This window comes from Bufo bufo, chromosome 8 (assembly GCF_905171765.1).
Source record: "Bufo bufo chromosome 8, aBufBuf1.1, whole genome shotgun sequence".
Lineage (NCBI taxonomy): Eukaryota > Metazoa > Chordata > Amphibia > Anura > Bufonidae > Bufo > Bufo bufo.
The window spans coordinates 135,037,605-135,053,831 of record NC_053396.1 but is presented as its reverse complement, the minus strand read 5'-3'; the positions used below and the strand labels follow the sequence as shown (position 1 = coordinate 135,053,831).

At 43.7% G+C, this 16,227-nt stretch overlaps 1 protein-coding gene across 1 annotated transcript in view; it reads right to left on the bottom strand.

Annotated features, from left to right (window-relative positions):
- Positions 1-16,227, bottom strand: part of IL1RAPL2 (interleukin 1 receptor accessory protein like 2) — a 905,895-nt gene that overhangs the window by 100,182 nt on the left and 789,486 nt on the right. Inside the window, 1 exon segment of the mRNA XM_040405738.1 lies at positions 1,170-1,299. Within this exon segment, the coding sequence (XP_040261672.1) occupies positions 1,170-1,299 (130 nt within the window).

Sequence of the window (16,227 nt, the reverse complement as noted above, 5' to 3'; positions counted from 1 at the left end):
TTAGTTCAGTCAGAAACTGTATAAAAGTGGACTAATCAGAACCTCTAATTGTCTGCAGATAGGAACCAGTGTTTAGTAGGAGAAACTCTGCCAGACTGCATGAGTGACCAGAAGACACTGAGATGGGGAAACTCTGCCACAGACCCTGGGTTAGCAACCCTTTTAGAGAAAGAGGGGCAGCTAGCTCAGGACTTTCCTTAGCACAGAACCTTCTTCAACCAGATAGAAGACCGAGAAGCCAGTACAGTGCATTGCCTGTATTGTTTTTCACTTTGGTTTCTCCAGTAAAAATCCCATGTTTATTGCAGACCCTGACTGGACTTATTTTCTAATGGGGTGCACCACTTCATCCCCACCTGAGAGCAGCAACACATGAATACACCTTGGCTGTGTTGGGGCCAACCCAAATCTGACCACTGCAGAGAGAGAGAGGTGGAGGAAGAGATCAAAAAATTTCTTTTCCAGGCATCCAAAAATATTTCTATTTTGGTAGAATTTATTTGGCTGATTCGGACAGAAAACAATTAGTAAATTTGCTCATCTCTGCTGCAGACAAATCTGAACAAACCAATTTGGTAAGTATAATTTAGACCTGCCTGCAAAAGTGTCTGATTGGTTCTAGCATGCACTAAATTTGAAGATCATATGCAGAATATTAAAGTATGGCGGATGATGCAGTGGTTATATTACTTTAGAAAATAGTCGACACATAAAATGGCTAATCTAATGTTAAAGAGGGAAACGGTGAATTCATACATCCTGATTTTTTTTTTTTTCATTCTGCACCGACAATCCACAATCATTTACAGTACAATATATGGGGATTTAAAAAATTCTATCTTTCTATCTACATGGGACAGGCAAAATTTGCATGGTATTTTGCAGCAAGTATATGCACTAGATGGGCTTTTTATTGGTTTCAGAAAAAAGAGCAATAGGGACAGTACGTGACACATGTGAGATCTGTCTTGACACGTTAACCTATACCATGGACTACCCACAAGTTGTAAATAATTGGTTAAAAATAGTCTTGGCTGCCCCACCAATCACAATGCAGCTTTCATTTTTCAAGAGCACAATAATAAATGAAAGCTATGCTGTGATTTGCTGCAATTTGCAACAGTTTTTTTGACCGTTTCATAAAATCAATGAGTAACCATGTTGCTTACCTAATTACTCCTTCCTTAATATGATTCTCTAATTCTTCAATGAATTTCTCTCCCCTCATCCAGTAGATCATTGGACCTGATTCGCCACTGAATCCAAAGAAGGCTCTACAAAATACACTGAGTGGGCTGCCTGGGGGAAAAAACAAAGAAAATACATTAATTGCCTGTGCCCACCGCTTATTTTAAAACTGAATTACAGCATTTGCCAAAACTCAGATGGCATTTTGAGCAAAATGTGACTCATTTAAATATACATACATTGGCCTTAAAATACGTTTTTGCAGCTCAAGTGCCCTTGTGTCCTCTATATTTCATAGCTGTATAATATTTAGGCAGCACACATTGCCATTCTGTTTTGAGAAAGGGTTCGTTACATATATAGAGATGAGTAAATTTCGCTGAATTAAAAAAAAAAATTGGTTTGATCCGAATTTATTCGTGGCGAATCCCGTTATAAAAACAGCTATTTCCTGGCTGCAGAGAACCTTTATAGTGGTGTAGAACACTGTGCCTTGCAGTAACACGCATAGGGAGTCTGCTGTGGTACTGAAACAATACTGTGAGTCAGTATGACATGCAGATGACAGGCGTCGCTCTAAGAATCACTGCACACTTCACTTATTTGGGAAGTTACGGGACCAAAACTGACCAAATAACTGAAGTGTGATCTCAGCCTTACAGGTCAATGTTAGCGTCAAAAAGAAGCACATTCCTTTTACACCGTCGGCAGCTGATTCCACATAGATGTCAACAGAACCTGTTCTATTAAATGCTTCTACAAGCAGAGCCCCCCGACAGAGTGGAGAGGGTGTCATCAGTAAGTTTGTGTTGACGTCACTGATTAATTTGTTCTTCCTCTGGTCCATCAGAACAATACCACCAAAAAACGGATCCTGTCTGTGGACCATCCGCCTTCACTCGGTCAGCATTTGGTCAGTAATTCATCAGTATTGCTAAAGCCAAAAAAAAACAGGAGTGGATCTAAAACAGAGATGGCACGTGAATGAAATATTTGCATGTGTTCTGTGTTTTGTACCCACTCCTGCTTTTGGCTACCAAATCATAAGCCAATTCTGATGCAAAAAAGGGACCATGTCATGCAGGCCTTACAGCTGTTACATAGACAGGATCCGTTGTGCGTCTCATTTTTCCTTCCTTCTGATAGATCAGAAGAAGGGTCAAATAAATGATGTCAGCCAGGCTGAAAGGCAAAATAGTGACCCAGTCATGAAGTGGGAAGGGTGGGAACAGCATGAGAAGTCCACGGAGTGGCCCTGTGACATAGTGGTGAGGTGGAAGAAGCATGAGGAGACCACAGAGTGTCCCAATGACAGAGTCTGGAGGTAGAAGCAGCATCAAGAGGTGGCCACAGAGTGGCACAATGACAGTGTGGAGGTGGCAGCAGCTGTCACGGTCCCTCCTGTGACAGAGGTGAGAAGATCGGATAGACTTGCTGCACGTGAGGCTATCTGACAGGTCTCTCTGTTTTCCTCTTTGTATGTTGTTGTTTGGCAGGATCTCACCTCTCCTCAGGTTCTGCTTGTTATCAGTGATGAGGCTCTATTTAGTTCCGCCTCACACTGCTGACCATGCGGTTGATATTTCCTCTTGGAGTTGCTAGAGCTTGTTTGTCTTGGATCTCCTGCTTCTCCATTCATCTCAAAGCTAAGTACAAGTTGCCTGTACTGTTTGTTGTTCTGGTTCTAGACCTCAGGGAGACGCGGGTTTTTTCATCTGGGAAGGAGCCAGCTGTCTAGTGTCCTGCTACCTATCCTAGGGCTCGTCCGTTTTAGCAGGGCATAGGTATCTGGCGTATGAGCATTTCCACTGTCAGGATCTGCTCATACTGGCAGGAGTTAGGGAAAGGCTTAGGGATTACTAGGAGGTCACCATCCCTCTTCCTTAGCTTTTGAGGCCTAGACTGTTGTCCATTTCTTTTGCGTGTATCTGGTGTTTTCCCCTTCCCCATTACCAGTGACATTATCAACCGCCCAAAAACCGTTACCCTTTGTGTTTTTCAGTGCGGCTATGGATACTGTTTCTGCACTGGTCGATTGTATGCAGGGACTGTCTTTGGAGGTAGCTGACCTCCATACGGCCGTTGCACAATTTCAGAGACCACAGGTGGTGGGTTCGGGGAGTGCGAACCAAGCCTGCCCTAAATCTAAGGTCGCTCTCCCGGGTAGGTTTTCTGGGGGAAGTGACAATTTTGTTCGGTTTTGGGAATCGTGCAAATTATATTTTAGACTACGTCCTAACTCTTCTGGGGATGATAGTCAAAGAGTGGGGATTATTATTTCATTACTTAAAGGTGACGCTCAGTCTTGGGCTTTCTCCTTGCCAACCGGATCACAATTAGTGGGGATGAGCATGCTGGTTCGGCTCGAGCATCGCTATGCTCAGCACATGGCGGTACTCGTCCGAGTACCACATGTGCTTGAGCGCCATGCTCGAGTTTCCTCCACCCATGTTTCGCGGGTTTTAAGCAGCCAATAAAGGTGCAGGTAAGTACTGCCCTCACTGTAATGCCAGTAACCATGTTGGCTGCTGGCATTACAGTGATTGGCTGGCCGGAACGCATCATCGGGTGCTATATAGCACCGAATGACACTTGCTCAGATCAGTCATAGTCATAGTCATAGAGAAATTCACAGTTATTATTCTAAGAAAGCTTTTCAAAGACCCAAAAGTCCTTTTAAGGACTACTCTGTGTGTGTGTGTGTGTGTGTGTGTGTGTGTTTGTGTGTGTGTGTTTTAGAGCAGCAATATATTTTACCTGCGCTAAATTGATCAGTCTCAGGGACATCCATGCTGAGGACAGATATTGCAGGGAGAGAAATTTGCTGTTTTTACTACCAAAAGCTTTTCAAAGACCCCAAAGTCCTTTTAAGGACTACTGTGTGTGTGTGTTTGACAGCAGTAAGATATTTTTCTTTAATACCTATTAGTGACATATACTGTACATCATCCTCAGACTGTGTCTTTTTGCGTAAATTCAAATAATCAGTACCACATTTATTGTCTATAGTGTGCGTTTAATACACATCCGTGACATATACAGTACTCCACCCGAAAAAAGTTTCTTTAGCGTAAATTTAAATAATTAGGGGCAAGGCCCTCATCTACTATCTCTGTAGTGTGTGCGTGTAATACACATCCGTGACATATAAAGTACTCCCTCCGAAAACTTTCTTTAGCGTAAATTTATATAATCTTGGCCTAATCTAGTGTCCATAGTGTGTGGCTTTCTGTGACATATACAGTACACCATCTGAAAACTGTTTCTTTAGGGAAAATTTAACTAATCTGGGCCTAGTATAGTGTCCATATTCTGTGGGTTTCTGTGACATATACTGTCCTGCATCCGAAAACTGTCTGTATTGCAAATTCCAATAATCAGGGCCTAATATAGTGTCCATAATCTGTGGCGTTCTGTAACCAATACTGTACTACATCAGAAAACAGTCTCTGTATTGCAGATTCCAATAATTTGGGCCTAATACAGTGTCCATAACAGGGCCGGTACAAGGCAGGGGCCGAAGGAGCGGGTGCCCTGGGCGCTACCATTTGCGGACAGGAGGGGGGCGCAGGTGAAGTGCCAGCCACGGCCCCCCCTACATCATGCTGTGCCCCCCCACCAAAATGACCCCCCCCCCCCCAAGTGAGCAGCCGCCGCCGGGCACAGGGAGATGAGCGCTTCCATTGCGCTCATCTCCATTGTAAACTGTCTGTGCCAGTGGAGGTGCAGGGGAGGGAGAGGCGTGTCCCTTCCCTTTCCTCTGATAGGCTGCAGGCAGGGCACTGAAGTGGAGAGAGGCCCCGCCCCCTAATTACTCCTGTTACCTTTCTAAAGCTAAAGGACCTTTGATGATGTCATCACAGGTCCTGTAAGGGAACTGCACAGTGTAAAGTGTAGTTCCCAGGTTTTAGAACAGTGCATCTGCCAGGAACCTGTGATGACATCATCTTCAACATCACAGGGTCCTGGCTGAATCTAGCAAAGGAACTGCACCAAAATGGTGTAGTTCCTAGGTTTCAAAGGTACATCTGCCAGGACCTGTGATGACATCATCACAGGTCCTTCAACCCTAACAGCAAGTATTAAATGTTCACAAGCAGCTCTGTATTGATCCATACAGACTGGAATGTGAGAGGTAAGAGGAGGTCCTCCACTTTTCATCATTTACCCCCCCCCCCATCCATTGCCCTGTTTTTACTCATTGCTCACTCAGTATACTACTTCAGACAGTTACCACTACCTCATGTACCTCACAGTGACTATAATGCATAACTGACCACATATTTTCTATAACACTGCATCTACAGTATTTATACCTTCTATGTGTCACATCAATACACTGCTCTGTATATATAGAATATATAATAATATTAATTATACACACACATACATGCACACACACTGCATATATTACACAGTATTATACATGCAATTATGTACAGATATATAGTATATAACCGCAGTGGCTACTGATATGTGAGGTATGAGGTATAATAGATGCTGTGTGTACAGATATCAGTACACTTCTGTATATACTATATATGTGAGGTACGAGGTATAATAGTGCAGTGTGACAGATATATAGTATATACAGCAGTGTACTGATATGTGAGGTACGAGGTGGTCAATACACTGGTGTATTTACTATATACCTGTACACACTTGCATCTATTATACCTCGTACCTCACATATTACACTACTGTAATATACTGTATACACTGCATATATTATACCCCGTACCTCACAATCAGTACACTGCTGTATATACTATATACCTGTACACACTGCATCTATTATACCCTGTACCACACATATCAGAACACTAGGGAATATACTATATACCTGTACACACTGCATCTATTATATCCGCAGTACCTCACATAACTGTACACTGCTGTATATAATATACATCTGCATCTATTATACCTCTTTTGTGTGCCAGGGCTGTTTTGTAATCCCATTCCGGCCCTATGGCCATAAATATATAAAACGCAACAGCAAGAATAGTTCATGGAACAAAGGGAGGGGGGGCTATAAAAGGGGAATGGGGGCCCAATTTAGATTCCTGCTATGGGGGCCCAGTGATTTTTATGTACGCCCCTGGCTGCAGGCACTAGCCGGCAGCCTATCAGAGGCCGGCGCAATGACGTCATCGTGCCGCCTGAGCCTTACATTACAGCGTGGGACACAGGAAGAGGCTGCATCGCATCGCTGACACTTAGGTAAGTATAAGTGTTTTTTTTTTTGTTTTTTTTTACAATAGTGTTACTGGCACATTGGGGGGGGCTTATTACAAAACTGGCACATGATGATGGGGGGGACTTTATACTGGCACATGATGATGGGGGGGAACTTTATAGTGTCTGTGACTTTCAAAGTCCCACAGTCCTTTGTTCTATTGCTTTAAGTATATTCTTGTTTTGAAACAACATTGATTCTTTCTTAAAAACGGGGGGGGGGGGCGCAGTTTGCCATCTTCGCCCTGGGCACCAAATGGCCTTGTCCCAGCCCTGGTCCATAATCTGAAGAGGGGAGGGTGTCGGGACTCTAGTTCGGCTTAGGATTCCCTGCTCTGACTCCATATATAGCTCTTTCCATATACGGAGTCAGTTCTTGGCGACACCCCAATGTATTTAAATCTAATTTAGCCTGTATTTCAGAAAAGTTTCTGCCGGGATTCGAAGTCACCATCTTCTGTATTAGAGGCAAGGCACTTAACCACTCAGCTATAATAGCTGCATAGCCAGTTACTAGAAGTCTCATATTTCATTTTCTTTTAGTGACTGGCTATGCAGCTATACAGGGAGTGCAGAATTATTAGGCAAGTTGTATTTTTGAGGATTAATTTTATTATTGAACAACAACCATGTTCTCAATGAACCCAAAAAACTCATTAATATCAAAGCTGAATATTTTTGGAAGTAGTTTTTAGGGTTTGTTTTTTAGTTTTAGGCTTATTTTAGGGGGATATCTGTGTGTGCAGGTGACTATTACCGTGCATAATTATTAGGCAACTTAGACAAAAAAACAGAATATATACCCATTTCAATTATTTATTTTTTACCAGTGAAACCAATATAACATCTCAACATTCACAAATATACATTTCTGACATTAAAAACAAAACAAAAACAAATCAGTGACCATATAGCCACCTTTCTTTGCAAGGACACTCAAAAGCCTGCCATCCATGGATTCTGTCAGTGTTTTGATCTGTTCACCATCAACATTGCGTGCAGCAGCAACCACAGCCTCCCAGACACTGTTCAGAGATCGGCTGTAACTGTTTTCCCTCCGTGGTAAATCTCACAGTTGATGATGGACCACAGGTTTCTCAATGGGGTTTCAGATCAGGTGAACAAGGAGGCCATGTCATTAGATTTTCCTTCTTTATATACGCCTTGCTTGCCAGCCACGCTGTGGAGTACTTGGACGCGTGTGATGGAGCATTGTCCTGCATGAAATCATGTTTTTTCTTTGAAGGAGTGCAGACTTCTTCCTGTACCACTGCTTGAAGAAGGTGTCTTCCAGAAACTGGCAGTAGGACTGGGAGTTGAGCTTGACTCCAGTCCTCAACCCGAAAAGGCCCCACAAGCTCATCTTTGATGATACCAGCCCACAACCAGTACTCCACCTCCCACTTGCTGCGTCTGAGCCGGACTGGAGCAGTCCTGCCCTTTACCAATCCAGCCACGGGCCCATCCATCTGGCCCATCAAGACTCACTCTCATTTCATCAGTCCATAAAACCTTAGAAAAAACATCAGCTCTCTGACGTTTCAGCTTGTGTGTCTTTGTTCAGTGGTGGTCGTCTTTCAGCCTTTCTTACCTTGGCCATGTCTCTGAGTATTGCACACCTTGTGCTTTTGGGCACTCCAGTGATGTTGCAGCTCTGAAATATGGCCAAACTGGTGGCAAGTGGCATCTTAGCAGCTGCACGCTTGACTTTCTCAGTTCATGGAGCAGTATTTTGCGCCTTGGTTTTTCCACACGCTTCTTGCGACCCTGTTGACTATTTTGAATGAAACGCTTGATTGTTCGATGATCACGCTTCAGAAGCTTTGCAATTTTAAGAGTGCTGCATCCCTCTGCAAGATATCTCACTATTTTTGACTTTTCTGAGCCTGTCAAGTCCTTCTTTTGACCCATTTTGCCAAAGGAAAGGAAGTTGCCTAATAATTATGCACACCTAATATAGGGTGTTGATGTCATTAGACCACACCCCTTCTCATTACAGAGATGCACATCACCTAATATGCTTAATTGGTAGTAGGCTTTCGAGCCTATACAGCTTGGAGTAAGACAACATGCATAAAGAGGATGATGTGGTCAAAATACTCATTTGCCTAATAATTCTGCACGCAGTGTATAGTGTAGTGGTTAAAGTTCTGGGTTATGATGCAGAAACTGTTATTTTTATTTATTTATTTTTGTAATTACACATATATTTTGTGCAATACATTTTTTACAATTACAAAAAAAAAAAAAATTATATATAAATCAAATTTAACCTCTATTTCTGAAAAAGTTTGTGATGGGATTTAACCAGCTTCTGCATCATAGCCCTGAACTTTAACCACTACACTATATAGCTGCATAGCCAGTCACTAAAAACATACAAATAAATATGAGACTTCTACTGTATAGGTCTCAGTAGAAGTACAGTACAGTAGAAGTCTTATGTTTTTTTTGTTTGTTTGTTTTTTAGTACCTGGTTATGCAGCTATTATAGCTGAGTGGTTAAGTGCCTTGCCTCTAATACAGAAAGTCGTGAGTTAGAATCCCGGCAGAAACTTTTCTGAAATACAGGCTAAGGCCTCTTTCACATGACCGTATGGCTTTTTCAGTGTTTTGCGGTCCGTTTTAAATGGATCCGTTGTTCCGTTTTTTGTTTCCGTTCCATTTTTCCGTTCCGTTTTTCCGTATGGCATATACAGTATACAGTAATTTTATAGAAAAAATTGGGCTGGGCATAACATTTTCAATAGATGGTTGCGCAAAAAACGGAACGGATACGGAAGACATACGGATGCATTTCCGTATGCATTCCTTTTTTTTTTGCAGACCCATTGACTTTAATGGAGCCACGGAACGTGATTTGCGGCCAAATATAGGACATGTTCTATCTTTCAACGGAACGGAAAAACGGAAATACGGAAACGGAATGCATACGGAGTACATTCCGTTTTTTTGCGGAACCATTGAACTGAATGGTTCCGTATACGGAACACAAAAAACGGCCCGCAAAACGGAAAAAAAAAACGGTCGTGTGAAAGAGGCCTAAATTAGATTTAAATACACTGAGCCCCAATCCCCCACAAGAAATACTGAACTGGAGACAGTGGGTGTACTGTGCTCTGTACAGCCAGGAGGCTGTGGGACATTGGCTGACAAAGCCGCATGTGTTCACAGGGTGTGAACTGTGACTTTAGGTGAGTCAGGATATTATATGTTTAGTTAGAGCCCAGCCGGGCAGGTGTTTATTTTGTACTTTTTTATGTTTGGATTGCTGAGGAGCCAAATAAAGTGATGTTTGGACCAGAAACTTGGTGTCTGGCGACGATATTTGTGTGAATCACCCCCGGAGAAGAGCTAAACCCCTACAATTGGTGTCGGATGCGGGCAGGTGTCCCTGCTGATAAGTAAAAATGCTGGAAGCCTGCTAGTTTGCAGAGCAGAGACTGCTGGTGTTAAACTGGACTTTTTTTTTTCTGTGGTGCAAACAGTGCAGGATTTAAAGGGCCAGAAGCCCAGTACAAGAGACTGAGCAGTGGAAATGGCTGCAAAATGGTATAGCCCGTGGGAGAAATCCTGCGAGTTAGTGATCGGCGGAATCCCGCTGGGGGTCAGTCTAGACTCCCGCCAGCAAGTGTCTCGGGTCCTGCCTAATATTCTGGACTTTGTAACAAGGGGGCCAGAGACAAAAACTACGGTGTCACTGACCTTTGTGACGGACTATGGCTCTGTGCAATGGGAGCTGTTAAAATGTGAGACACTGGAAGTGGAATTTGTACTGGGCAAGGACTTTCCATTGTTTGGGCAGTTGTGGAGCGGAGTTCCTGATAAAAGGCAAAGATATGCCGTTGCCAAGGGCAACCGTCGGGAAGACAAAGAGGTGGAGAGCGGCGCGGTTCTCAGGAGTGCATATCTTCCCTGCGACTGTGTCCGGAGTCCTAGAGAGGGAGTGCGGAGGTGCAGTAAAGCTGTTGCTAGGAGCAACCACAACCTTGATGAGTCTGCGGGAGAGAATGTCACTGCTTTACCAGAATGGTTGATTACAAAGGGTAAGACTGTTCCTGTTACTAACTATGTGGCAGACCCAGTGACAGTGAGCCGGCGGCAGGGGATACCTGCTGGGCCGGTAGGTAATAAGTCTGTGTCTGGACAGGCGGATAAGCCTGCTGTGATTGCTCCCTCGCAGAAATCTACAGGGGAGAAGGTTTCTGTGTTATCTCAGTTGCCCATGACCAAAGCTAGTTTTGGGATGACAAGGATCCGGGATCCCATGCTAGCCCGGGTAAGAGATCGCACAATATTCAAACCTGAGACTGGTAAAATATTAAAGGTGCTGGACAATCGTGCGGATAAGGACTATCCTCTGATTTTCACTGAGCGTGAGACTCCAATGAGAACAGAGACTGATGAACTTGATGTTACAGATACGCTTATGCATGAGGGAGTGTTGGGCCGTGATATCGGTTTGTTGCTGTGGGGTAAGGTAGACACTTCTGCAGATAGTGACGAAACTCCTGCAGAACCTGTACCTGTCCCTTTAAGTGAGGATCTAAGGGAGCTGCACTTTGACCTGCATGGGGAAAGAATATTGACCATTGGAAACAATGGTGCTGGTCAAGTGCAAAGTGATGGTAACAAAAGTGCGGAAATGCATAAGGAAAATATGATGTCATATGAAATATGTGGTGACAGTGATATAACTTTTCCGTTGCAGGTTGTGGTCAGGGGAGAAGCGCCCCCTGGTGGTAAAAATGTAAATGATGATAAAACTTTATTTTCTGCATCTGCTATGTTTCATGAAGTGCGATATGACGTAATCAAAAAGTTTGAAGACATGCCTATAACTAGTGTGGAGCAAAGCCCAGCTCCAGCTCAGTGTTTGAAGGTGCAGGAGAATATGATAGGGTTAGAGGGTGTACCGCACGTACCAGAGGGGGAAATGCAGTCTCCACAATGTTGGTTGGTTACTAAGGAAGTGTCCCAGGTGGGGATTAGCTCATCGGTGCCCCTAGAGGTCAGAATTTATAATGACACGAGCGGTATAGGTGACGTATGTGCTGTGACCGATAGCAACCCAGAGAGTGAAGCTACCATGTCAAGGTCCTGTGAAACAAAGGTGGTTACTAGTAGCGACCAGACAGTTATATCTGACGAGATGAGAATTAAGTCGGGTGACATCAGCCTAGGGTCTGAAGCCCATATCCAGACAGTTGTAGGTGACCTGACACGACAGTACAGCTGCAAACAGGAGGATGATCTCTCTCTCTCCTCACGCTCCCTAGAAACGTTAGAGACGGGACTAGCTGTCTTCACAGAGCAACTGAAGAAGGCTTCAGAAAGGGCAAAGAAGGAGAGCCAGAAAGAGAATGGTGATACTCCTACATCTGCTGCAGCAGAGCCGAGCAAGGAGCAGCTGGAACCGGAGGCCAAAAAGCGGGGCACTTCCCACAAGCTTGTGCAAAAAGCTGAAAAGAAACTGCTGAAAAACATGGAGTTGGTGGTTCAGCGCCTGGAGAAACAGGGTGTGACATACAAAAAGGTGGAGAAAACCAAGAACAAACTTCAGCGAGGATTGGATGATCTGATGGTGGACCTGGACCACCAGAAGCAAGTTATGTCTAATCCAGCGAAGAAACAGGAGAAATGTGACTGGCTCCTAGCTGAAGAGAAATACATCTCGGCTCGATATGGTGAAAAACGTGACCAAACAGAGACTGATGCTTGGGAAAAGGAGACCAAGGCCCTCTCCTTGGCTAAAGCCCTGGAAAAAGCGCTTGAGGAGCATGCTGAATTGGAGAGGCTGAACAAGCAACTCAGAGCAGAGAATGAAAATCTCAGGAGCTTAAAAGATGAGTTGGAGAAATCTAAGTGTGCTCTCAAACAGCAGGTGGAAGGTGAGAAACCTGAAGAGGAGAGTTCTCTGGAAGATGTCAAGAAGCCAGAGCCTGTTAAAAATGGGACTGGAGAGGGTGGCACTGTGGTGCTGGCTGTGGCAGAGAAGATGGAAGATGCTTCTGCTAAACCAGATGATGGGGCTGATGTGGATGCCGAAGACCTCAGACCCGTGGTAGCGTGTAGCCTAGGCCTGGAAGACGTCCCCTCTGCATACAAGGCCTTCCAAATAGCCAGCAGCCTGCTGGGGAAGAAGTACGAGGAGGTGAACGATCAGTTTTCGGATCTGGGCTATTACGATGGGCTGTATCTCCTGACTCCTCCACAAAATGAGAACAGGGTCCTGGGTGAGCCTCTAGAGAAAATGACAGAAGACGAGGAGTCTGCTGAAGACCCTGGTGCCTCCTGCCTCGATGAGAAAGAGGGGGAGGGGTTAACAGGGCAAGTTTATGGTGCCATGTCCGAGAAGGATGAGAAGGCGGTCAAAGAGACTGGAGACTTCAAGAAGACAAAGACTGAAAAAGTTAAGGCCGATATGCTGGTTGACATGAAGTCCCCAGGTTCTACAGAGACCAAAGTTAAGCCAAAGGGAGCCGCGGCCGAAGTGGAAAAAGCCGCTAAAGAAGCAGAGGTCTCTAAAACTGTCATAGTAGCTGGAGTAACTACTGTTGGAAAGAAGGAAGAAGTGACCCAGATGCACGTAAAAGAAGCGAGTAGGGGCAAGCATGCTCTGCTGAAGGAGCCCTGCAAAGCAAAGGAGAAAGTGTCGGGATATGACTATGACTGGGAACAGTTCAGGCAAGAGCTGCAGCAGTCCAAGAAAGGACGTGAGGCGCATGTACAGGAGCCAGAGGATCTAAAAAGAGAGAGAGAGATCAAAATATACGACAGCGCATCATCATCTCTCGGGAAAGAGTAAGAAAAGAGTATCTGGCCATGAGATGGGCACATGAGGCCTTTAGGCAGTTTCTGTTAGGCAAGATGTTGGTTTTGGTGATGAACCAAGCTCTGCTGGCGTGGGTCTGGCAGAACAAAGGGAAGGTACGTGTCACCGAGGTTCCTGGCCTCGGTGAAATAAGAACCGGTAATTTTCGGTGTCAGCGGCAGCTAGTGCTCGCTGACACTGGGTTACTTAGTGTGGCTGTAAAGCCAATCTGGGTCGGTTCTTATTGGGAGCAGCCAAAGAGCAGGGTGGGTGGCTGTTCCCCACGTCCAGGCCAGGTCGATACCCTCTCACCAGCCTCCCGTGGTTATGCAGGTGTTCACCCTCACGGGCTTGAACAAAACGGGGGGATATGTGAGACAGTGACAGGTCTCACTCAGGTTAGAGGCAAGGAAGGGGTGGATAGTGTGGTCCACACCCCTGTTCCACCACAGGTGAGAGAAGCTGGAGGTAATCAGCCTGGCATAAGGCACCTCCCAGAGTGTCAGAAAGGGGGAGTGTGTTACCTGTGGACAGAGGCCTGGAGGCTCTGTCTGTGTGGTCTCAGCTGGGCAAGGCTGAGGGACCACAAGGCTGGGAGATAGCCTGGAGTTGGGGGACGCAGTGACGCCTGGGAGGGTCGCAGGGCCATAGTCAGGCAGACTACTGAGCCCCAATCCCCCACAAGAAATACTGAACTGGAGACAGTGGGCGTACTGTGCTCTGTACAGCCAGGAGGCTGTGGGACATTGGCTGACAAAGCCGCATGTGTTCACAGGGTGTGAACTGTGACTTTAGGCGAGTCAGGATATTATATGTTTAGTTAGAGCCTGGACGGGCGAGTGTTTATTTTGTACTTTTTTATGTTTGGAATGCTAAGGAGCCAAATAAAGTGATGTTTGGACCAGAAACTTGGTGTCTGGCGACGATATTTGTGTGAATCACCCCCGGAGAAGAGCTAAACCCCTACACATGGTAGAAAAAAAAATTGCGTTACTTATGAACGTATTCATAAGTATTTGAAAGTATTTGAGGAAGATAAACTGAAGGATTTTCATACCTTGGTCAGGGAGTTTGGTATCCCCCAAAAGGATATCTATAAATATTTCCAGCTTAAAAATGCTTTGAAGACATCGATGCATTTAGATAAATACAGAAAGGAACAATCAGATAGAATAGATAAATTTACCAATGGAGGAGAGAAAAGAGGAACAACTGCAAAAAGATATGGGATTTTGATGGAAGGAAAAAAAAAACGGATTATAATACTTGTTAGAGGAAAATGGGAAAAATAACTTTTGTCTTTTATGGAAGAAAAATGGAAAGATGCTCTTAGAAGTTATACCATGGTGTCGGAAAGGGGCTCACATAAGATATCTCAGTTTTTTATAGTGCATAGGCTACACCGATCTCCTTGGGTGTTAAAGAGAATGGGTGTGAGAACTTCTGATAAGTGCCCAAAATGTAGGGGAGAGAACGCAGATCTTATACACTGTTTTTGGAGATGCCCCAAACTTTTTAGGTACTGGAAAGAAATAGCAGAGATCGTATTAGTATTTTTGGATGTTCAAGTTTTTGAAGACCCAGTAGTCTGCATATTAGGGGCAATTGAACATCTGAAGTTAAAAAAAGAGACACGATTGGTTTTGGGTAAAGTACTATTTCAAGCTAGACTCCTTATACTTAGGAAATGGGTAAATGAAGATCCCCCTACAGTGGGACAGTGGCGAGAAGCAGTTGCTAATTTGATTAAAGTGGAACGGGTGACAGAGATATACTGAAAAAAACTGAAAAAATTTATGAAATATGGAAAAAATGGTTATACTTCTCTTTTTCCTCGTCCCTCTCTCTCTCTCCAAGGGTGGGGGGTGGCTATTTGGGGTAAAATGTTATTATAATATTCATTGGTGTAATATGGATTTTTGCATTTTTGTGATTTTTGTATATGCTTTTATAAAATTGAAATAAAAAAGGATTAAACTAAAAAAAAAAAACGTATGAATCTTTTAATGGACTTTGCAGGATACAAAAACGTGGAGTGCTGCACATTTATATACATCAAACCGATAGGAAATTAAAATTTTCTAGGCTCCAGCAGGGCACATTTTTGAGAGTTTCCCTTTTAAGACGCATAAAAATGGCCCCTGATTAAAATACATATTTTTTGTGGGAATTTTTGCCAATGATCCCCCTCTGGTATATCACTGTCCATGTTGTGGAACTATTTGTGTACTTCTAGTAAGTGTTTGCTAGCTGCAAATATGACCTGAAGGTTTTTCAGGTTCGCCTGCCGTTAAAGTATATGGGGCCCACCGCGAACGCGCGGTTCGCGAATCGTCCCGGCCGATGTTCGTCCATCACTAGCCTAGACCTTAAGGTACCAGTTTAGACATCTCCTAACTATTTATGGTATTGATAAGAATATAATAGACCTTGTACTATTACAGACATGTGTGTCTCCCCTGTCACTTCAACGGGTGATTGTTAGTTAAAATAACACAGCTTTCCCTGAACGGAGACTCATTAACAACGTCTATACTTAAGATTCTTCTCATCATATTTTAGGAGTACATGCGTTCCTAGTGAGAAATATATCAGATAATAGTTGCATTGACGTCCTTCATAATATTTAATAAAATATATAACGCAATGAAATATAAAAATATAATTTTATGAAGAGCAAAATCTTTTTGAGGAACAGATGGGTTAAAAATAAAGCAAAGGTAAAAAAAGGGAATGTGTCATCAGAAATATTTTTTTTCGTATTCTAGATTATTTTTGTTTTGATTTTCAATGTCAATATCCATATTTAAATTAAAATATCTAAAATCGTGCAGTTTTCACATTGGACACTAGGCCTAATCACATGCTGAGACTTCCTTTTCTGTACTTTAAGTAGCCATCCCATTATCATCACAGGCAGGATAACCATGATCTATATAATAGATAAATAACACAGTATTCACCGTTCCCAATAGGTGATATCACAG